The sequence below is a fragment of the Hyla sarda genome, chromosome 10 (assembly GCF_029499605.1).
Source record: "Hyla sarda isolate aHylSar1 chromosome 10, aHylSar1.hap1, whole genome shotgun sequence".
NCBI lineage: Eukaryota > Metazoa > Chordata > Amphibia > Anura > Hylidae > Hyla > Hyla sarda.
Window position 1 is genome coordinate 4,702,349 of NC_079198.1, and position 23,479 is coordinate 4,725,827.

General features: G+C 49.7%; 1 protein-coding gene across 5 annotated transcripts in view; it reads right to left on the reverse strand.

The window, feature by feature from the left end:
- Nucleotides 1-23,479, reverse strand: part of EIF4G3 (eukaryotic translation initiation factor 4 gamma 3) — a 74,500-nt gene that overhangs the window by 16,732 nt on the left and 34,289 nt on the right. For all 5 annotated transcript variants that reach the window (XM_056543571.1, XM_056543573.1, XM_056543572.1 and 2 more), the window contains 12 exons: nucleotides 21,909-22,670; nucleotides 14,714-14,802; nucleotides 14,341-14,539; nucleotides 13,083-13,270; nucleotides 9,664-9,783; nucleotides 9,402-9,578; nucleotides 9,136-9,333; nucleotides 7,057-7,203; nucleotides 4,245-4,484; nucleotides 775-879; nucleotides 402-534; nucleotides 230-324 (listed from right to left, as the gene is read on the reverse strand). In XM_056543571.1, the coding sequence (XP_056399546.1) occupies nucleotides 230-324; nucleotides 402-534; nucleotides 775-879; nucleotides 4,245-4,484; nucleotides 7,057-7,203; nucleotides 9,136-9,333; nucleotides 9,402-9,578; nucleotides 9,664-9,783; nucleotides 13,083-13,270; nucleotides 14,341-14,539; nucleotides 14,714-14,802; nucleotides 21,909-22,670 (2,453 nt within the window). The remainder of the gene's footprint in view (nucleotides 1-229; nucleotides 325-401; nucleotides 535-774; nucleotides 880-4,244; nucleotides 4,485-7,056; nucleotides 7,204-9,135; nucleotides 9,334-9,401; nucleotides 9,579-9,663; nucleotides 9,784-13,082; nucleotides 13,271-14,340; nucleotides 14,540-14,713; nucleotides 14,803-21,908; nucleotides 22,671-23,479) is intronic.

A 23,479-nucleotide genomic window follows, 5' to 3' on the forward strand; every position in this document is an offset into this window, starting at 1 on the left:
TGCGACGGGACCCCCGGCAATCAGACATCTTATCCGGAGTACCCCTTTAAATAATTATTCATACTGCTGTTTCACGTGCTCCCTGTGGACCTCCACACATTTCTAGGTCTTATATCTGCCGCCCTATTCCCCCTGGACTGAACAAACAAGTCATATGTTAGCGCCCCTTTATACACCGCTCTACGTTACGACCCCCGTCCGGGGTGCAGGGAGAATAGCGCCATCTTACCTTGGTGATCTTCAGGAACTTGGTTGGGTCCAGGACTCGGTTATTCTTGGTACTTTGGACCATGTTCCATCCACCCTCCTCCACTCTCTGCACTCCTAGCAGGACAAGAGACTCCGGTAAAGGACCAGTCACATGACCAGACGTCCCGGATATTTGGGGGCGGGGGTCTTACCTGGCCGCCTCTTCTCTTTGGTCATCAGTTGCTGCACTTTCCTCTGCTCCTCCTGCTCTTCTATTTTGGCCTCCTTGTGGATCTGTTCTATGGTTTTGGGGCCCTGCTCCACTCTGCGCGACACCCAGTTACACTGTGTCAAAGAAAGAACAAAAAAAGATGGTGCCCGTGTAGCTTTCACCAAACAATGCGGAACGTGTAGAACGGGCACAGGAAACCTTTGGCGTTGCCGGTGTTCTGGACTACATCTCCCATGATGCTCTTACAGCCAAACTACCACCAAAGCATCATGGGAGATGTAGTCCAAAACGTCTGCAGTGCCGACAGTTGCCTATGCCTGATGTAGAAATAGGATGGCGGCGGCGGCACGTACCAGCCTCAGGTCTATGACATCCTGCAGCATGAAGCGGATCCGGGACGACGTCTTCCGCTCCTTCACAATCTTCTCCATCTGGTTGAAGTACTGATCCATACGAGGCTGTAACAAGCGGATCATACAGATCAGCAAACTCTACAGACCCGGCACTACTCACAGACACAACTAGACCAGTGGTTCCACACCAGGGTGCCTCCAGCTGTTTCAAAACTACAACTCCCAGCATGCCCAGAAAGCCATTGGCTATAGTGAGCCTTTACCTTCTTGTCATGGCTGGTAACAGAGAACAATAGATGTGTGAAAATTATCCTAGGGCAGGGTTTCTCAACCAAGGTGCCTCCAGCTGTTGCAAAACTACAACTCCCAGCATGTCTAGACAGCTTTTAGTTGGGAGTTGTAGTTTTGCAAAGCAGTGCTGTAGTGTAAAGCATTGGGAAGCGGGCAACAGCTGCAACAACATGAGTCTCTGAGTTTCCTCAACCAGGGCGCCTCCAGCTGTTGCAAAACTACAACTCCCAGCATGCCCGGACAGCCTTCAGCTGGGAGTTGTAGTTTTGCAAAGCAGTGCTGTAGTGTAAAGCATGGGGAAGCGAACAAGTAGCTATAACAACATGAGCCTCTGATACAGTGTTTCCCCAACTCGAGTGCCTCCAGCTGTTGCAAAACTACAACTCCCAGCATGCCCAGAAATCCATTGGCTATAGTGAGCCTTTACCTTCTTGCCATGGCTGGTAACAGAAAATAGATGTGTGAAAATTACCCTAGGGCAGGGTGTCTCCAGCTGTTGCAAAACTACAACTCCCAGCATGCCCGGACAGCCGTTGGCTGTCCGGGCATGCTGGGAGTTGTAGTTTTGCAATAGCTGGAGGCACTCTCGTTGAAACGCTGATATAGATAGGCTTGCCTGGTCTAATAGTTCTCACAGCTGGGGGCTCGTTACAATGTATCAGTGTTATGTAATCTTACTTTCTTTTTCTGGTAGTTTGTTACAATGTATCATTGTCTGGACTGGCTACAACAGTAACAAATCCTCAGATGTGAGAAGTGTTCCTCATTTTTAAAGCATTGGGGAGCGAGCAACAGCTACAATAACATGAGCCTCTGATAGTGTCTCCTCAACCAGGGTGCCTCCAGCTGTTGCAAAACTACTACTCACAGCATGCTTGGACAGCCAATGGCCATCTGGGCATGCTGGGAGTTGTAGTTTTGCAACAGCTGGAGGCACTCTGGTTGGGAAACGCTGATATAGATATAATTGCCCCGGTCCAATAGTTCTCACAGCTGGGGCCTCGTTACAATGTATCAGCATTTTATAATCTTAATACAATCTTGTTACAATGGTAACAAATCGAGCAGTGCTGTAATGTAAAGAATGGGGGAGCGAGCAAGCAGCCGCAACAAAATGAGCCTCTGATACATTGTTTCCCCAACCCGAGTGCCTCCAGCTGTTGCAAAACTACAACTCCCAGCATGCCTGGCCACGCTGGGAGTTGTAGTTTTGCAACAGCTGGAGGCACCCTGGTTGGGAAACCATGAACTGGACAGTAAAATTTATGCCCTACGCATGTCCATTACTGCATTTTGCAGCCCTTATACACATCATTCCTCTGTTGCAGACCTTTCCTTTAAAGGGGTACTCCGGTAAAAAACTAATTATTTCAAATCAACGGCTGCCAGAAAGTTATACAGATTTGTCAATTACTTCTATATAAAAATCTTAATCCTTCCAGTTCTTAACAGCTGCTGTATGCTCCACAGGAAGTTGTGTAGTCCTTTCCAGTCTGACCACAGTGCTCTCTGCTGACACCTCTGTCCATGTCAGGAACTGTCCAGAGCAGGAGAGGTTTGCTATGGGGATTTGCTTCTACTCTGGACAGTTCCTGACACGGACAAAGGTGTCAGCAGAGAGCACTGTGGTCAGACTGGAAAGGACTACACAACTTCCTCTGGAGCATACAGCAGCATATAAGTACTGGAAGGATTAAGATAGTTATATAGAAGTTAATTCCAAATCTGTTCAAATAAACTGGTGCCAGAACACTGTAAACATTTTTTTTTCTCCAACTGGAGTACCCCTTTAAGGCCATAAAAGCTGCAACAGCACTTATTAAAGGGGTACTCCAGTGCAAAACAATTTTTTTTAAAATCAGTTGGCGCCAGAAAGCTAAACAGATTCGTAAATTACTTCTAATTAAAAATCCTAATCCTTCCAGTACTTATCAGCTGCTGTATGCTCCACAGGAAGTTGTGTAGTTCTTGTCTGTCTGACCACAGTGCTCTCTGCTGACACCTCTGTCCATGTCAGGAAATGTCCAGAGCAGGAGAGGTTTACTATGGGCATTAACTCCTACTCTGGACAGTTTCTGAGGTGTCAGCAGAGAGCACTGTGGTCAGACTGAAAAGAACTACACAACTTCCTGTGGAGCATACAGCAGCTGATAAGTACTGGAAGGATTAAGATTTTTAAATAGAAGCAATTTACAAGTCTGTTTAAAGGGGTACTCAGATGAAAAATATTTTTTATTTAGCTGGTAAAATTAAAAGTTAAACAGATTTGTAAATGATTTCCATTAACAAATCTTAATCCTTCCCTGTACTTATCAGCTGCTGTATAATTCAGAGGAAGTTCATTTCTTTTTGAATTTCCTTTCTGTCTGACCACAGTGCTCTCTGCTTACACCTCTGTCCATGTCAGGAACTGTCCAAAGCATGAGACGTTTGCTATGGGGGTAGTGTCCTGCACCTTGATAAAGCCGGTTCCTTCCGGCGAAACATCGGGGGGGGGGGGGGAGCGCCACTATATAAAAATTTTAAGTTGGATAGAGGAGGAAGTGATAAAGTCCCCATCAAAAGGGACTCTAGTGTTATATAATTGATCTATGGAAATGAGTAGATGGAAAAACACCAGGATAAGTCCTCCAGTATATTAGAGGTCCAGAGGGACCCAAAAACCAAGCTAAGGTTGTGTTTTTAATACTCTTTTTGTATTATTTGCACCTAGCCATTTGGTTTTTAAGGATAACAATAAAAGTTATTTTTTAAGGGGAAACCCTAGTGAAAGGTTCTAGTCCTGGAGGGGTCTCCATACCCCAAAGGGAATTGTGAATAGAAAAAAAATTGCTCCTACTCTGGACAGTTCCTGACATGGACAGAGGTGTCAGCAGAGAGCACTGTGGTCAGACAGAAAATAAATAAAAAAAGAAATGAACTTCCTCTGAATTATACAGCAGCTGATAAGTACTGTAGGAGTGAACGCTTGTTCGTCGGCCGGATCCTCTGTGCGGCCATTTAAATCTTCATTACTGGCTGCACTTCGCCCTCGGTGACATGTGGCCGATAATAACGAAGCGCTGATCAGAGATCTGCGCACAATAACAAAGCAGTGTGTAAAAAGGCCTTTACGGTAGCGGATCCACCGGGCCGCGTCCGCCGGCAGGTAATACCGGACATCAAGCCTCCGTCACTACCTTTGCCTTCTCAAAGTCCAGATCTTTGCCGATGGTGGTGAGCAGGCGGCACAGACACTCCAGGGACTCCTCGTCGTGGTTTTTTAGCAGTTTCACCACGCAGTCGTGCATTATCGCCTCCGTCAGCATCTTCAGCTTAAAAAGTTCCCCGATAAACTTAATGTTCCCTATGGATCTCCGTCGGGCCTTGTCTCTGGCTTCTTCAAGTTCTTCCTGTAGACGCTTCTTCTCCTCCGGCTGCTGAAATAAAGAGCGGTCACCGGTAAAGTCAGGTGTAGGGGGAGGGGCCTCATCCAGACCCCAATACATAAAGACCCCCGGAGTTGCTGCCACTAAAATACAGGGAGCCGGGCTGGTGGCATTTTGTAACAATATTAAAAGGAGTATTCCAGGAAAAAACATTTTTTTTTTTATATCAACTGGCTCCAGAAAGTTAAACAGATTTGTAAATTACTTCTATTAAAAAATCTTAATCCTTCTAATAATTATCAGCTGCTGAAGTTGAGTTGAGTTGCTGAACTTCATCAGCTCATAAGTACTGAAAGGATTAAGATTTTTTAATAGAAGTAATTTACAGATCTGTTTAACTTTCTGGAGCCAGTTGATATATAAATTTTTTTTTCCAGGATAATCACTTTAACCCCTTAAAGGGGTACTCCACTGGCCAGCGTTCATGACTAAATGTTCCAAACGCAGTTTTTTTTTGCGCTGCGGGGGGGTCGGCCAGGCCCCTCATGGCGTCACTGTCACGCCCCCTCAATGCATGTCTATGGGAGGGGCGTGACTGCCATCACGCCCCTCCCATAGACTTGCACTGAGGGGGCATGGTCGTGACATCACAAGGGGAGTGGCCGATCCCCGCAGCCCCAAAACAGTGCTTGGAACATTTAGTACAAAACACTGGCCAGTGGAGTACCCCTGGACACAAGTTTTTTTAATTTTATTTTTTATTTTTGCACTTCGTCTTCTAAAAGCCACAAACACTTTCAATTTTCCACTTACAGACCCATATAAGGGCTCGTTTTTTGCGCCACATATTGTACAATCTAATGACACTTATTTTACCAACAAATTTACAGCAAAATAAAAAAATATATATATATATATATATATATATATATATATATATATATATATTTTTGGGGGAAGAAATTATAATTTTTTTTTTTTTTTTTTTTTTAGCAATTTAGCATTTTTGGGGGGCTTCCGTTTCCACGCAGTGCACTTTCCGGTACAAATGACATGTTATATCTATTCTGTAGGTCCATATATTTAGAACAATATCCAACTTATAGTTTTTTTTTTAAGTGGTAAAATAAAACAGAAAAAAAAACATTGTATGAAAATTTGTAGGTTTAAAATCCTCCTTTTTCTGACCCCTAACACTTTTCTATTTTTTGCGTTGAAGGGGATGTGTGCGGGCTCTTTTTTTGGGCCGTGGTCTTAAACTTTTAGTGACACCAATTTTGTTCTGATGAGACTTCGCATATTTTTGGTCGTTTTTTATAGCAGTAAAAAAATTAATAAAAAGCAATTATTGACTTTGGTATTTTTTTTTTTACATTTACGCCATTGACCGTGCGGTTAAATTAACATTACATTTTAATAGTTCGGACATTTACGCATGCAGCAATACTACATATTTATTTTTGTTTACATAATTTTTTTTTAAAAAAATGGGAAAAGGAGGTTGATTCAAACTGTTAGGGAAAGGGTTAATTCGTGTTTATAATAATTTTTTTTTTTTTTTTTTTTAAATACTTTATTCATTATGGTTTTTAGTCCCAATAGGGGAGGATTACATGCAATCTTCAGACTGCATACACTGATCAATGCTGCTCTATAGGATATCATTGATCAGTGTTATCGGTGCTCGATAGCTACAGCCTGCCCTGGCTGGCACTGATCAGATGGCAGGGAAGCTGGTAAGAGACTTCCCTCCGTCCTTACAGCTGATCAGGACATCCCAATTTCCCAATCAGCTCCACTGAGCAACCGGGAACAGATTTTGGCACTTTTAGACTCCATGATCAACTTTGATCATGGCATCTAAAGGGTTAAAAAGGGGCACTCGGGTAAAAAAAACTTTTTTTAAATCAACTGGTGCCAAAAAGTTAAACAGATTTGTAAATTACTTTATTTAAAAAAATCTTAATCATTCTAGTACTTATCAGCTGCTGTATACTAGAGGAAATTCTTTTCTTTTTGGATTTCCTTTCTGTCTGTCCACAGTGCTCTCTGCTGTCCATGTCAGGAACTGTCCGAAGCGGAATATGTTTGCTATGGGGATTTTCTCATGCTCTGGACAGTTCCTGACATGGACAGAGGTGTCAGCAGAGAGCACTGTGGTCAGACGGAAAAGAAATCCAAAAAGAAAAAGAACTTTCTCTGTAGTATACAGCCGCTATTACTGGAAGGATTAAGGTTTTTTAATAGAAGTAATTTACAGATCTGTTTAACTTTCTGGCACCAGTTAATTTAAAAACCAAAGAGTTTTCCACCGGAGTACCCCTTTAATGCCGGATAGTGATGTCCGGCATTAACCACGTGTCGTGGCTGCTGATAGCGGAGAGGACCAGGCAGGTGGATGTGAGATCAGCTCCTGAAATTGCTTCATACCCCTGCGCTGTTTAAAATGGCGTTTTACGGCAAGAGGTTAATAGAAGTGATCTACAAACACGATGGAGGAACTAATGTGGGGAAACTACGGTGACAATCAGGTCTAATCTATCGACATGTGACCATCGGCCACGTCCCCCATATCCCCCCCCAGCCCGGGCCTGTAATCTCTCATGGTCACAGATCATCTTACGGTTGTAGCCAATTCCAGGTCCTTCTGTTTCTTCTCGAAGACGTCGTCGTCGGCTTTGTCCTTCTCGAACTCCTTCTGACATCGGTTGAGCAGTAACTTGCGGAAGTTCACAGTGCTACCGGGCTTGTCGGCCATCGGTACTTTTAACTGTAAAAGAAACGGAGAGGATTGTGGTAACATCAAATAAATCAGGGAAAATACTCATAGGTGCCCGTCCTCCAGACCCCACGGGCCCCCGTCCTCCAGACACCACGGGCCCCCGTCCTCCAGACCCCACAGGCGGGCCCCCGTCCTCCAGACCCCACAGGCGGGCCCCCGTCCTCCAGACCCCACAGGCGGGCCCCCGTCCTCCAGACGCCACAGGCCCCCGTCCTCCAGACGCCACAGGCCCCCGTCCTCCAGACGCCACAGGCCCCCGTCCTCCAGACGCCACAGGCCCCCGTCCTCCAGACGCCACAGGCCCCCGTCCTCCAGACCCCACAGGCCCCCGTCCTCCAGACCCCACAGGCCCCCGTCCTCCAGACCCCACAGGCCCCCGTCCTCCAGACACCACAGGCCCCAGTCCTCCAGACACCACAGGCCCCCGTCCTCCAGACCCCACAGGCCCCCGTCCTCCAGACCCCACAGGCCCCCGTCCTCCAGACCCCACAGGCCCCCGTCCTCCAGACCCCACAGGCCCCCGTCCTCCAGACCCCACAGGCCCCCGTCCTCCAGACCCCACAGGCCCCCGTCCTCCAGACCCCACAGGCCCCCGTCCTCCAGACCCCACAGGCCCCCGTCCTCCAGACCCCACAGGCCCCCGTCCTCCAGACCCCACAGGCCCCCGTCCTCCAGACCCCACAGGCCCCCGTCCTCCAGACCCCACAGGCCCCCGTCCTCCAGACCCCACAGGCCCCCGTCCTCCAGACCCCACAGGCCCCCGTCCTCCAGACCCCACAGGCCCCCGTCCTCCAGACGCCACAGGCCCCCGTCCTCCAGACGCCACAGGCCCCCGTCCTCCAGACCCCACAGGCCCCCGTCCTCCAGACCCCACAGGCCCCCGTCCTCCAGACCCCACAGGCCCCCGTCCTCCAGACCCCACAGGCCCCCGTCCTCCAGACCCCACAGGCCCCCGTCCTCCAGACACCACAGGCCCCCGTCCTCCAGACCCCACAGGCCCCCGTCCTCCAGACCCCACAGGCCCCCGTCCTCCAGACCCCACAGGCCCCCGTCCTCCAGACACAACAGGCGGGCACCCGTCCTCCAGACCCCACAGGCCCCCGTCCTCCAGACACCACAGGCGCCCGTCCAGATATCACCTGTCAGACACCAGGTAACACAATGCTTCACCTCCTGCCCTGCTGACCACTACTTTTCGATAAGGGAACATCCAACCATGATGGTTCTGAAATGGTGTCTGGACCCGATTTATACGGCTGCCAGACTATAGAGAACATCCTGCACTTACCGGTCAACACACCAGCTCCGGCGAACATTATGGACCCAATTACGTTTCAGAACTGCCAAGAATATAGGACATCCCCCCTGTTGCGTTACCATTACTGCTGTCAGTGAATAGAAACATTTGTGGTTTACATCTAAAGGCTGAGATTCCATGGTAACCTTGTCATGTTCACACAGCTGAGGGTGCGCCCATACACCCTATACTGAAATGGGTCGAACCAGAGGGTTTAAGGCAGTCTTTCCACCTCAGTGTGCCTCCAGCTGTTGCAAAACTACAACTCCCAGCATGCCCGGACAGCCAACGGCTGTCCGGGCATGCTGGGAGTTGTAGTTTTGCAACAGCTGGTGGCACACTGATGCAGAAACACTGGTATAAAGCCAATGCCACCCGACCCTTTCATTCTGACAGATAAGGCGCCAGAGAAGTGCGTCTGCAGCTTATCCATAGACAACACATGAACTTGCTGATACACTGTAACAAACCTTCAGCTGTGTGAACGGGATAGGCGCTGTGGTTCCGGCCCAGGATCACTGCATTAGCTGTATAGCCGGACAACGCTTTGTCACCACCTCAGGTTTATAAACCTCGGTCACGGCACCATACGTTACACTGTGCGCCGCCGCTAATATTCTCACCGTGGCGAGGCATCGGCACATGTTGGCATAGGCCACGGAAAAGCTGGGTTCATCTATGGCCTTCTCAAACACCAGGTCTATCACCCCTTTTAGTCGCTCGTCCGTGTCCACCGTCAGATCCATCACCTGCTTCATTAACTGGTTAAACATCTGAGGTGTCAATTTGTTCAAGATGCTCCGAACCTTCCGGAAAAGAGCCTGAAAGAAGAGGAGACGGTCCGTGATCCGGGGTCATAGGTCATGGCGGCCCCACTGTGCACACTTACCTGTGTCCTGATGCTCTCCGGGTCCTCCGGCTGGGAGTCCCTTTTGACGTTGGGCTTCCACGCATTCTCGGCTTTCTTCAGGTGGACGTCTTCAGTCACAGAAATGTTCATGATTATTTTTCGGGGCTCTCGCCTCTGCCCTGTCTGAGAACGTCTGGGACCCCCAATATTCAGCAACTGAAAGGACAAAGCAGAACGGCAGTGACACAGATCGGACCCCTCGGAACGCTCCCACTAGTGACCACACGGCACAAGTACTTACAGGTACTCCGCGACCTCCGGGGGATAACCGGCCAAAGTCTGCATAGGCCGGAGTGAAGTCTGGTCCCTTCTGCAGCATGCGAGGGTCCAGGGTCCTCATTGGGAGCTTTGGCTGATTGATCTATTAACGAAAAATACGAAACGATAAGAATCCCTGCCGGCGACGAGAATCCCTGCCAATCCACTCAGGGTAAAACGCCTCAAACTACTACACCCATCGTCTCCACAATAAGAGGCTCATGAGCAGTTATCTACCAATGTTCATGCACTGAGACCTCCTCCTAACACAAGAGACTGCACAGAGACCCCCGCTAACACAAGAGACTGCACAGAGACGCCCGCTAACACAAGAGACTGCACAGAGACACCCGCTAACACAAGAGACTGCACAGAGACACCCGCTAACACAAGAGACTGCACAGAGACACCCGCTAACACAAGAGACTGCACAGAGACGCCCGCTAACAAGAGACTGCACAGAGACACCCGCTTACACAAGAGACTGCACAGAGACCCCCGCTAACACAAGAGACTGCACAGAGACGCCCGCTAACAAGAGACTGCACAGAGACACCCGCTTACACAAGAGACTGCACAGAGACCCCCGCTAACACAAGAGACTGCACAGAGACGCCCGCTAACACAAGAGACTGCACAGAGACGCCCGCTAACAAGAGACTGCACAGAGACACCCGCTTACACAAGAGACTGCACAGAGACCCCCGCTAACACAAGAGACTGCACAGAGACGCCCGCTAACACAAGAGACCGCACAGAGACGCCCGCTAACACAAGAGACTGCACAGAGACGCCCGCTAACACAAGAGACTGCACAGAGACGCCTGCTAACACAAGAGACTGCACAGAGACACCCGCTAACACAAGAGACTGCACAGAGACACCCGCTAACACAAGAGACCGCGCAGAGACCCCCGCTAACACAAGAGACCGCGCAGAGACGCCCGCTAACACAAGAGACCGCACAGAGACGCCAGCTAACACAAGAGACTGCACAGAGACGCCCGCTAACACAAGATACTGCACAGAGACTGCACAGAGACGCCCGCTAACACAAGAGACTGCACAGAGACGCCCGCTAACACAAGAGACTGCACAGAGACGCCCGCTAACACAAGAGACTGCACAGAGACGCCCGCTAACACAAGAGACCGCACAGAGACACCCGCTAACACAAGAGACCGCACAGAGACCCCCGCTAACACAAGAGACCGCACAGAGACGCCCGCTAACACAAGAGACCGCACAGAGACGCCCGCTAACACAAGAGACTGCACAGAGACCCCCGCTAACACAAGAGACTGCACAGAGACGCCCGCTAACACAAGAGACTGCACAGAGACGCCCGCTAACACAAGAGACTGCACAGAGACGCCCGCTAACACAAGAGACTGCACAGAGACGCCCGCTAACACAAGAGACTGCACAGAGACGCCCGCTAACACAAGAGACTGCACAGAGACGCCCGCTAACACAAGAGACTGCACAGAGACGCCCGCTAACACAAGAGACTGCACAGACGCCCGCTAACACAAGAGACTGCACAGACGCCCGCTAACACAAGAGACTGCACAGAGACGTCCGCTAACACAAGAGACTGCACAGAGACGTCCGCTAACACAAGAGACTGCAGAGACGCCCGCTAACACAAGAGACTGCACAGAGACGCCCGCTAACACAAGAGACTGCACAGAGACGCCCGCTAACACAAGAGACTGCACAGAGACGCCCGCTAACACAAGAGACTGCACAGAGACGCCCGCTAACACAAGAGACTGCACAGAGACGCCCGCTAACACAAGAGACTGCACAGAGACGCCCGCTAACACAAGAGACTGCACAGAGACGCCCGCTAACACAAGAGACTGCACAGAGACGCCCGCTAACACAAGAGACTGCACAGAGACGCCCGCTAACACAAGAGACTGCACAGAGACGCCCGCTAACACAAGAGACTGCACAGAGACGCCCGCTAACACAAGAGACTGCACAGAGACGCCCGCTAACACAAGAGACTGCACAGAGACGCCCGCTAACACAAGAGACTGCACAGAGACGCCCGCTAACACAAGAGACTGCACAGAGACGCCCGCTAACACAAGAGACTGCACAGAGACGCCCGCTAACACAAGAGACTGCACAGAGACGCCCGCTAACACAAGAGACTGCACAGAGACGCCCGCTAACACAAGAGACTGCACAGAGACGCCCGCTAACACAAGAGACTGCACAGAGACTGCACAGAGACGCCCGCTAACACAAGAGACCGCACAGAGACACCCGCTAACACAAGAGACCGCACAGAGACCCCCGCTAACACAAGAGACCGCACAGAGACGCCCGCTAACACAAGAGACCGCACAGAGACGCCCGCTAACACAAGAGACTGCACAGAGACCCCCGCTAACACAAGAGACTGCACAGAGACGCCCGCTAACACAAGAGACTGCACAGAGACGCCCGCTAACACAAGAGACTGCACAGAGACGCCCGCTAACACAAGAGACTGCACAGAGACGCCCGCTAACACAAGAGACTGCACAGAGACGCCCGCTAACACAAGAGACTGCACAGAGACGCCCGCTAACACAAGAGACTGCACAGAGACGCCCGCTAACACAAGAGACTGCACAGAGACGCCCGCTAACACAAGAGACTGCACAGAGACGCCCGCTAACACAAGAGACTGCACAGACGCCCGCTAACACAAGAGACTGCACAGAGACGTCCGCTAACACAAGAGACTGCACAGAGACGTCCGCTAACACAAGAGACTGCAGAGACGCCCGCTAACACAAGATACTGCACAGAGACTGCACAGAGACGCCCGCTAACACAAGAGACTGCACAGACGTCCGCTAACACAAGAGACTGCACAGAGACGCCCGCTAACACAAGAGACTGCACAGAGACGCCCGCTAACACAAGAGACTGCACAGAGACGCCCGCTAACACAAGAGACTGCACAGAGACCCCCGCTAACACAAGAGACTGCACAGAGACCCCCGCTAACACAAGAGACTGCACAGAGACCCCCGCTAACAAGAGACTGCACAGAGACACCCGCTAACACAAGAGACCGCACAGAGACACCCGCTAACACAAGAGACTGCACAGAGACGCCCGCTAACACAAGAGACTGCACAGAGACGCCCGCTAACACAAGAGACTGCACAGAGATGCCCGCTAACACAAGAGACTGCACAGAGACCCCCGCTAACACAAGAGACTGCACAGAGACACCCGCTAACAAGAGACTGCACAGAGACACCCGCTAACAAGAGACCGCACAGAGACACCCGCTAACACAAGAGACCGCACAGAGACACCCGCTAACACAAGAGACCGCACAGAGACACCCGCTAACACAAGAGACTGCACAGAGACATCTCCCTCTCTTACTTTGTCCAGGACCACATCGCTGATGGGGGGCAATCCTTCGGGCTTCTGTACACATGCCGGCATAAACTGGAACCCCAGGAGGAAATCCCGATCGTACTGACGCTTTCCATCACTCTGCACATTAGAGGCTGGAGGTGCCGGAACATCCGCAGAGGATTCCTGGGAGGGCGACTCCGCTGATCCTGATCCTATAGGATTAACAACAAGTACAGTAAGAGGACAATAAATATCACAACATATAACAACACCGCACAAACCTACAAGACTAAAAGGGTTCACATCCAGTATTATATACTCCAGAGCTGCACTCACTATTCTGCTGGTGAGGTCACTGTGTACATACATTACATTACTTATCCTGTACTGATCCTGAGTTATATCCTGTATTATACTCCAGAGCTGCACTCACTATTCTGCTGGTGAGGTCACTGTGTACATACATTACATTACTGATCCTGTACTGATCCTGAGTTATATCCTGTATTATACTCCAGAGCTGCACTCACTATTCTGCTGGTGAGGTCACTGTGTACATACATTACATTACTTATCCTGCACTGATCCTGAGTTATATCCTGTATTATACTCCAGAGCTGCACTCACTATTCTGCTGGTGAGGTCACTGTGTATATACATTACATTACTTATCCTGTACTGATCCTGAGTTATATCCTGTATTATACTCCAGAGCTGCACTCACTATTCTGCTGGTGAGGTCACTGTGTATATACATTACATTACTTATCCTGTACTGATCCTGAGTTATATCCTGTATTATACCCCAGAGCTGTATTCACTATTCTGCTGGTGAGGTCACTGTGTACATACATTACATTACTTATCCTGTACTGATCCTGAGTTATATCCTGTATTATACTCCAGAGCTGTTCTCACTATTCTGCTGGTGAGGTCACTGTGTACATACATTACATTACTTATCCTGTACTGATCCTGAGTTATATCCTGTATTATACTCCAGAGCTGTACTCACTATTCTGCTGGTGAGGTCACTGTGTACATACATTACATTACTTATCCTGTACTGATCCTGAGTTATATCCTGTATTATACCCCAGAGCTGTACTCACTATTCTGCTGGTGAGGTCACTGTGTACATACATTACATTACTTAGCCTGTACTGATCCTGAGTTATATCCTGTAATATACACCAGAGCTGTACTCACTATTCTGCTGGTGAGGTCACTGTGTACATACATAACATTACTGTTCAGATATATGTGCTTCTGATGTATATACCTGCTGTATACACGTATCCTTCCTCTGGACTGGTCGTTTCTCCTCCTTCACCTTCGGAGATGCTGTCTGCCCCGTTGCGCAGCGGTTCCGTTTCGCCGTTCTCCTCCAGCAGCTTAGCATTAAGGTACGGGTGCTCCGCCTCTGCGCTGACACCGCCATCCTCCTCCTCCTCCACCTTCTCTGCCGTCTCCCTCTGCTCCTGCAGCACAGACACCATGATACCTAGAGGTCATTCTCCGCGCTCCGGTATATGATATACACTGACCACATGTCCCAGCTTCATGCCCAGACGGTCATGTGATCAGTGAGGACAGAACGTTCTGCTATCCCCAGGCACATGAGGATGATGAGAGTATTAGTTTCCTCCACTCACCTCAGCATTTGGTGGCACAACCTCCTCGGTGTCCGCACTCTCGTCTTTTGGCTTCTGCCACATCTTTGGTGAAGCTGCGACGGTCTGGGCTGTAAGGAGAATGTCATAGAGTCAGGAACGGATCCCAGGACATAAACGATGCGATGACTGAACAGGATGAGAATCTCTGACTGCAGCCACACGAGCCCTTACACATCCCCTTTATTTATACCATGAGACTGCAAAAAAAGGAGCCCCGCACCCACCCAGCAGCCACACCGGCAACAGCAGTGTTCTCCAACCAGGGTGCCTCCAGCTGTTGTACAACTACAACTCCCAGCATGCCCAGAGAGCAAATGGTGCAAAAAGTCATCCTTCACCACACAGAAGAGGAAAAAACCTCTTGTGGAGAAAACCTCTATGGCAGCGTTATCAAACCAGGGTGCCTCCAGCTGTTGCAAAACTACAGCTTCCAGCATGTTGGGAAACACTGGGCTCCAGCCCCCTGGCAGTGTTATGCAACCAGGGAGCCTCCAGCTGTTGCAAAACTACAACTCCCAGCATGTTGGGAAGCACTGGGAACAGCCTCCTGGCAGTGTTATGCAACCAGGGAGCCTCCAGCTGTTGCAAAACTACAACTCCCAGCATGTTGGGAAGCACTGGGTACAGCCTCCTGGCAGTGTTATCCAACCAGGGTGCCTCCAGCTGTTTCAAAACTACAACTCCCAGCATGCCTGGACAGCCTTCGGCTGTCCGGGCATGCTGGGAATTGTAGTTTTGAAACAGCTGGAGGAACCCTGGTTGGGAAACACTGGGCTAGAGCCTCCTGGTCATCTGTATTGGTCACCAGGCACAGCGCTATGTGTTTTGTTGTGCCTGGTGACCAATACAGATGACCAGTACAGGGCGTCCCCCTGATCTGATGCTGAAGCGGACCCTCCGTAATGCCGGCGTCTATCATATGGGGCCTCCTACTGGTGTTAGTGAAGAGAAGGATCAGGACAGATCAGAGTCAGCCGAGCCGAGCTGAAAACCTTCAGCAATATCTGACATCTGGTTTCCCACAACTGTAGGTTTGTTACAATGTATCGGTGATGCAACCCTGTGAGCCAAAGCAGCGGTAGCGCAAATCTCAGTCCTGATCATTTGCTGCAATGTATCGTGGCAGGTACATGGTACCAGAGGACGGTCCACACTGGATGCACTGTTATAAACTGGTAACTATGATTCTCGTCCATTGACAGCAAGCAGAGATATTAATGTGGTTAAGAAATTGGAAACACAAGGTATATTAAAAAAGTAATGCGGAATCAGACTTTTTTCTCTCAAAAAAACAAAAAAAATCTGTAATGGGGGAGAGAACATTATCTGTAATGGGGGGGGGGGGGAGTACATTATCTGTAATGGGGGGAGAACATTATCTGTAATGGGGGGAGAACATTATCTGTAATGGGGGAGAACATTATCTGTAATGGAGGGAGAGAACATTATCTGTAATGGAGGGAGAGAACATTATCTGTAATGGAGGGAGAACATTATCTGTAATGGGGGAGGGGAGAACATTATCTGTAATGGGGAGAGAACATTATCTGTAATGGAGGGAGAACATTATCTGTAATGGAGGGAGAGAACATTATCTGTAATGGGGGGGAGAACATTATCTGTAATGGAGGGAGAGAACATTATCTGTAATGGGGAGAGAACATTATCTGTAATGGGGAGAGAACATTATCTGTAATGCAGGGAGAGAATTATCTGTAATGGGGGGGAGAACATTATCTGTAATGGAGGGAGAGAACATTATCTGTAATGGAGGGAGAACATTACCTGTAATACGGGGAGAACATTAGGGGAGAACATTATCTGTAATGGGGGGAGAACATTATCTGTAATACGGGGAGAACATTATCTGTAATGGGGGAGAGAACATTATCTGTAATGGAGGGAGAACATTATCTGTAATGGGGGAGAGAATTATCTGTAATACGGGGAGAACATTAGGGGAGAACATTATCTGTAATGGGGGGAGAACATTATCTGTAATACGGGGAGAACATTATCTGTAATGGGGGAGAGAACATTATCTGTAATACGGGGAGAACATTATCTGTAATGGGGTGGGGGCAGCGTAATCTGTGATACAGAGAACGTTATCTGTCAATTAAAGGGGTACTCTGGCCCTAATACATCTTATCGCCTATCCAAAGGAAAGGGAATAAGATGACTCATCGGGGGGGGGGGGAGGGGGCCCGCAATCTTTCATTCAGCACCCACCTTTGCGAGCTATCCGCTGCACTGGAGGCTTCGAGTGTGCAGCGTGACGACCACGGGGCCGGAGTATCATGATGTCATGCCTCCGCCCCCGTGTGACGTCACACCCCGCCCCCTCAATGCATGTCTATGGATAGGGGATAAGATGTATTTGGACCGGAGTACCCCTTTAAGGCCGACCTGTGAAGATAGACTCCTGTCTCCTGTAATACCAACAAGATGGAGCACGGCTACAACCAAACTGAACTGAAACCTGTTCCCTGCAGCGCCCCTAGGGACAGAAGTGCATATTGCCCAATTCTCAGTATTTCTTTAGTCCTGACCCGGCCAATGATTGGTTGTGACATATTAAGCCCCGGCACCAGGAAGTGGATCGCAGAGAGTTGTGTGCAGTCCGGATTGGACATAATTTGGGAAAAAAAAGGTGAAAGGTGTAATGCCGGAGAACCCCTTTAATGCAGTCCATACTGCACTGAAGGTTTTAATGACCTGAAATCACCGCCGCCTCGTACCCTGGAGCGCGGCTTTCTGAAGGAAATTGAAAACTCTATTTGTAAGTTATCAGCAGCGCACAGGACTCAGAGAACAGAAGAGTCAGTACTTCTAGAGATAAGAGCTTGTTGTGTGCGGAGTCAACGACGAGACGTCGTAGTTAAGGAAGAAAGTAGAGATAATTCCTAAAGGCAGCCGGTAAGTGTGACATAGTAACCAGACAGCACAGCGACAGACGGTATCCCACCCATCAGCAAGAATTACCCGACCAGCAGCAGAGGAGCCATCACCATACAGCACTATAGACAGAAAACCACATCATCAGCAAGAAGCCCCCGACCAGCATCAGAGGAGCAGTCACCATACAGCACTACAGACAGAAAACCACCACATCAGCAAGAATTCCCCGACCAGCAGCAGAGGAGCCATCACCATACAGCACTACAGACAGAAAACCACCACATCAGCAAGAAGCCCCCGACCAGCAGACGAGCCGTCACCATACAGCACTACAGACAGAAAACCATCACATCAGCAAGAATTCCCCGACCAGCATCAGAGGAGCAGTCACCATACAGCACTACAGACAGAAAACCATCACATCAGCAAGAATTCCCCGACCAGCATCAGAGGAGCAGTCACCATACAGCACTACAGACAGAAAACCACCAAATCAGCAACAATTCCCCGACCAGCAGCAGAGGAGCCATCACCATACAGCACTACAGACAGAAAACCACCACATCAGCAAGAAGCCCCCGACCAGCATCAGAGGAGCCATCACCATACAGCACTACAGACAGAAAACCCATCACATCAGCAGGAATTCCCCGACCAGCAGCAGAGGAGCAGTCACCATACAGCACTACAGACAGAAAACCAATCAGCAAGAATTCCCCGACCAGCAGCAGAGGAGCGGTCACCATACAGCACTACAGACAGAAAACCATCACATCAGCAAGAAGCCCCCGACCAGCATCAGAGGAGCCATCACCATACAGCACTACAGACGGTATCCCACCCATCAGCAAGAATTCCCCGACCAGCAGCAGAGGAGCCATCACCATACAGCACTACAGACAGAAAACCACATCATCAGCAAGAAGCCCCCGACCAGCAGACGAGCCGTCACCATACAGCACTACAGACAGAAAACCATCACATCAGCAAGAATTCCCCGACCAGCATCAGAGGAGCAGTCACCATACAGCACTACAGACAGAAAACCACCAAATCAGCAACAATTCCCCGACCAGCAGCAGAGGAGCCATCACCATACAGCACTACAGACAGAAAACCACCACATCAGCAAGAAGCCCCCGACCAGAGGAGCCATCCCCATACAGCACTACAGACAGAAAACCACATCAGCAAGAATTCCCTGACCAGCTGCAGAGGAGCAGTCACCATACAGCACTACAGACAGAAAACCACCACATCAGCAAGAAGTCCCCGACCAGCAGCAGAGGAGCCATCACCATACAGCACTACAGACAGAAAACCATCACATCAGCAAGAATTCCCCGACCAGCAGCAGAGGAGCCATCACCATACAGCACTACAGACAGAAAACCATCACATCAGCAAGAATTCCCCGACCAGCAGCAGAGGAGCCATCACCATACAGCACTACAGACAGAAAACCATCACATGAGCAAGAATTCCCCGACCAGCAGCAGAGGAACCGTCACCATACAACACTACAGACAGAAAACCACCACATCAGCAAGAATTCCCCGACCAGCAGCAGAGGAGCCATCACCATACAGCACTACAGACAGAAAACCATCACATCATCAGCAAAAAGCCAGCGGTGAAGGAGCTGTCACCATACAGCACTGCAGTACAGACTAATCTACCACACCAGCAGCAGAGAAGCTGTCAACCTGCAGCACAACAGACTGTAACCCTCCGCATCAGCAAGAAGTCCCTGACCAGTAACAGGAACACAGCAGCCAAAGGGATTCCCAAACTGCACAGTGACGGACTGTAGCCATCATCAGCATGGACAGCGACAAGCAGGAGAGGAGCCGTCACCATTCACCCCATCATCAGTAAGAGAAACACAGCGACCAGATGCGACCATAAACAGCAACAGAATAATCCACCCAATCAGCAAGAAGCCCCCGAGTAGTGAGAATTACCCAGCCACCAGCAGCGGAAGAGCCGTCACCATGCAGCCCAACAGCAGACTGATTCACCTACAGTGACAAGGAAACCAGCAGCGGAGGAGCAATCAGCATACAGCACAACAGCAGACATTCACCTACAGTGACACAGCAACCAGCAGCGGAGGAGCCATCACCATACAGCACAACAGCAGACTCATTCACCCACAGTGACACTGTAACCAGCAGCGGAGGAGCAGTCACCATACAGCACAACAGCAGACTGATTCACCCACAGTGACCCTGTAACCAGCAGCGGAGGAGCCGTCACCATACAGCACAACAGCAGACTGATTCACCCACAGTGACACTGTAACCAGCAGCGGAGGAGCCGTCACCATACAGCACAACAGCAGACTGATTCACCCACAGTGACCCTGTAACCAGCAGCGGAGGAGCCGTCACCATACAGCACAACAGCAGACTGATTCACCCACAGTGACACTGTAACCAGCAGCGGAGGAGCCGTCACCATACAGCACAACAGCAGACTGTGATTCAGCCACATAAAAAAAAAAATAACCTGCCACTAGTGATAAAGAAACCAGCAGCGGAGGAGCTGTCACTATACACCACAATGCTACAGCTGATTATAACCCACCCCGGTCAAGAAGCAGTCACAGACTAGTAAGTGAGACACAGCAAGCCGTCCCCACAGAGAACAATGGCAGACTGTATCCCATCAGTCAGCAAGAAGCCCCCGACTAGTGAGCAGGACAAAGCAACCAGCAGTAGAGGAGCCATTTCCATACAATACAGCGCTGTAACAGAAGAACCCCCCTGACCAGTGACAGCGACCAGCAGAAGAGGAGCCATTTCCATACAATACAGCGCTGTAACAGACTGTAACCCACCGCAGTCGGCAAGAACCCCCTGACCAGTGACAACGACCAGCAGAAGAGGAGCCATGAACATACAGCACAGAGACTGCGACCCTGCAGTGCGCACACAGGACATCGCTCTCCCCTCAACCTCCAGGACCTCACAATACCCTCAGTATTCAGACCGATAAGAAATGCAACTTTTCACAGTTTATATAAAGACCAAAACACTAGGAGCGAGCGGCTGAACATTTAATGTGGAGCTGGGAAACAAAAAGATCAGACATGCTGGATTATAGCTGCCTGATCCTTTCTCCATCCAGAACACACGAGCACTCGGCTGAGCTGAATGTACATGTGTGTGGGGGATGGGAGAGATAGCTGTCAGCCAAACGTGCACGGCTACCTTTATGCCTGCCACTAGAGATGAGCGAACTTACAGTAAATTCGATTCGTCGCAAACTTCTCGGCTCAGCAGTTGATGACTTATCCTGCATACATTAGTTCAGCTTTCCGGTGCTCCGGTGGGCTGGAAAAGATGGATACAGTCCTAGGAAAGAGTCTCCTAGGACTGTATCCACCTTTTCCAGCCCACGGGAGCACCTGAAAGCTGAACTAATTTATGCAGGATAAGTCATCAACTAACGAGCAGAGAAGTTTGTGACGAATCGAATTTACTGTAAGTTCGCTCATCTCTACCTGCCACTTCCAAAGCTGCAATCAAGATTCTGCTGGCCTACAGTTATCTCTCTGCAGGACTTCTCTTCCTGACTGATCATCGGTTCTGCATATGGCCGCTGCCGGGAGCCCACTGTGGAGTGTAATGTGCACAACAGGGCAGTGTGAATAAAACTGAAGGACAGGGGTCTCAAATTGTGGCCCTCCAGATGTTGCAAAACTTCAACTCCCAGAATACAACATCAGAGCTAAGATGTTAGCCAGTAGTACCCACACTGATAATTCCTCCCTTACTTCTCTGGCCAATCACAACACATCACATCCTGGGCTGATTATTTATGCCAGTGTTTTACAAACAGCGTGTCTCCAGATGTTGCAAAACTTCAACTCCCAGCATACAATACCAGAGCTAAGATGTTAGCCAGTAGTACACACACAGATAATTCCTCCCTTACTTATCTGGCCAATCACATCCTGGGCTGATTATTTATGCCAGTGTTTTACAAACAGCGTGTCTCCAGATGTTGCAAAACTTCAACTCCCAGCATGCCCGGACAGCCGTTGGCTGTCCGGGCATGCTGGGAGTTGAAGTTTTGCAACATCTGGAGGGCCAAAGTTTGAGACCACTGCTGTAGGAGGACTAAACCTGGAGCTGCACCGATAACAGAGACCGAGGTTCACAAATAAGAGAGTCAGATATCTGTCAGGTCTGCACTGTCCCCTGTAGAGAAGTGTTGGGGTCATGTGTTGGGGTCACCGTCATGGACGCTCACCGCAGGCACTCACCTTCCACAGGACTCTTCCTGGTGCTGAAGCTGAGAAGCGTCACGCTAGTTTCCAGCTCGGACTCGGCGTCTACTCGTCCAATACTTGCAGAGTCCCCGCTCCCTTCCAGAATGACAGTCCTGGGATCCTCCTGCTCGTCCACAAGGTCGGGGACGATGCATGGAAGAACAGCAGCAGGAGGAGAGGTTTTAGTGGTGCAGTGAGCAGCAGCTATGAGAGGAGGAGGAGGGGAATCTGACTGTAGTGGTGATGATAGAGGCACGTTTGGAGAAGTGCATTCTATGCTCAGATCTGTTGGGGGCGCCAGCTCGGGCACATCCGCTGAAGCTTCTTCCCCCATTGCTTTTTCCCCCACAGAATTGTCCGTAGTTGGAAGTTCATAGCTTATGCCATTCATTTCCTGAGCAGTCACTGGGGTGTCAGCAGCCGTCACGGGGGGCCCCAGTGGTTCCTTGCATAGCTCCTCCTCAACGTCATCATCAGCAGCGATGGCGGCAGCTTCATCCAGAGACGTGGACTCCTGGGACGCGTCATCACCGTCCCCTAAGGGGCAGGGAGGAAAGGCTGGAGCTGTGGCGACCACCACCGGAGCGACCACGACGGGTAACATGCCGGACGTCTGATGGAGCTCGGGCCTGGAGTCTGCAGATACGGGGTCGGGCATCTGTTCCGGCACGGCACACTTGCCATGATCACTGGGTTCGGGGCGCAGAGGGGCAGGAGGAGAGGGCTTCAGGATGACCTCTGGTTTTGGCTTCTCCTCTAGAAAAAAAGAACAGACATTGTTTAAAAATCACACTCCTAGAGAAAGCCTTCCTGTAGGCGAAACGTCGGAGGTCTGTAGACAAGCCGGGGCGAGTCCTGTCCACGTGTGCTCATTTCCCTGCTGCTATTGTACCTTGTTTTTAGTGGTAATATTGGCACTGATTTATTATATTACCCTGCACTATTCATTATACAGTTCGCACTCTGCACCTTGTTATTCGCCCCCTTGTTTACGTACTTTTTGTATATAGCAGCTATTGACTGTCACTAAGACACATTCCCCAATCTATGCATTATCTTTTTGGATGTTCACACGTGCAATCTAAATCAGGCACCTCACCCATTTTCTGTGCACCCTGATACATATTGACTACTATTGTTTCTAGATGTACTAGTGATTTTTCTAGAGAGGAATTTTATATATTTATATATTTCAGTACACGTATGTATCTTTAATCCGTCTAATACGCACACTTAATGAATGATATGCCTTTGTATTTTGTATTTTAATAAAACTATATATTTTTCATACATTTCTTACTATTTATTTTAATATTTGGGGTACTACACTTCACGCCCCCCTGAGGCGTCTCTAGACGCCGACTAGAGATGAGCGAACTTACAGTAAATTTGATTCGTCACGAACTTCTCGGCTCGGCAGTTGATGGCTTATCCTGCATAAATTAGTTCAGCTTTCAGGTGCTCCGGTGGGCTGGAAAAGGTGGATACATTCCTAGGAAAGAGTCTCCAGCCACCGGAGCACCGGAAAGCTGAACTAATTTATGCAGGAAAAGTCATCAACTGCC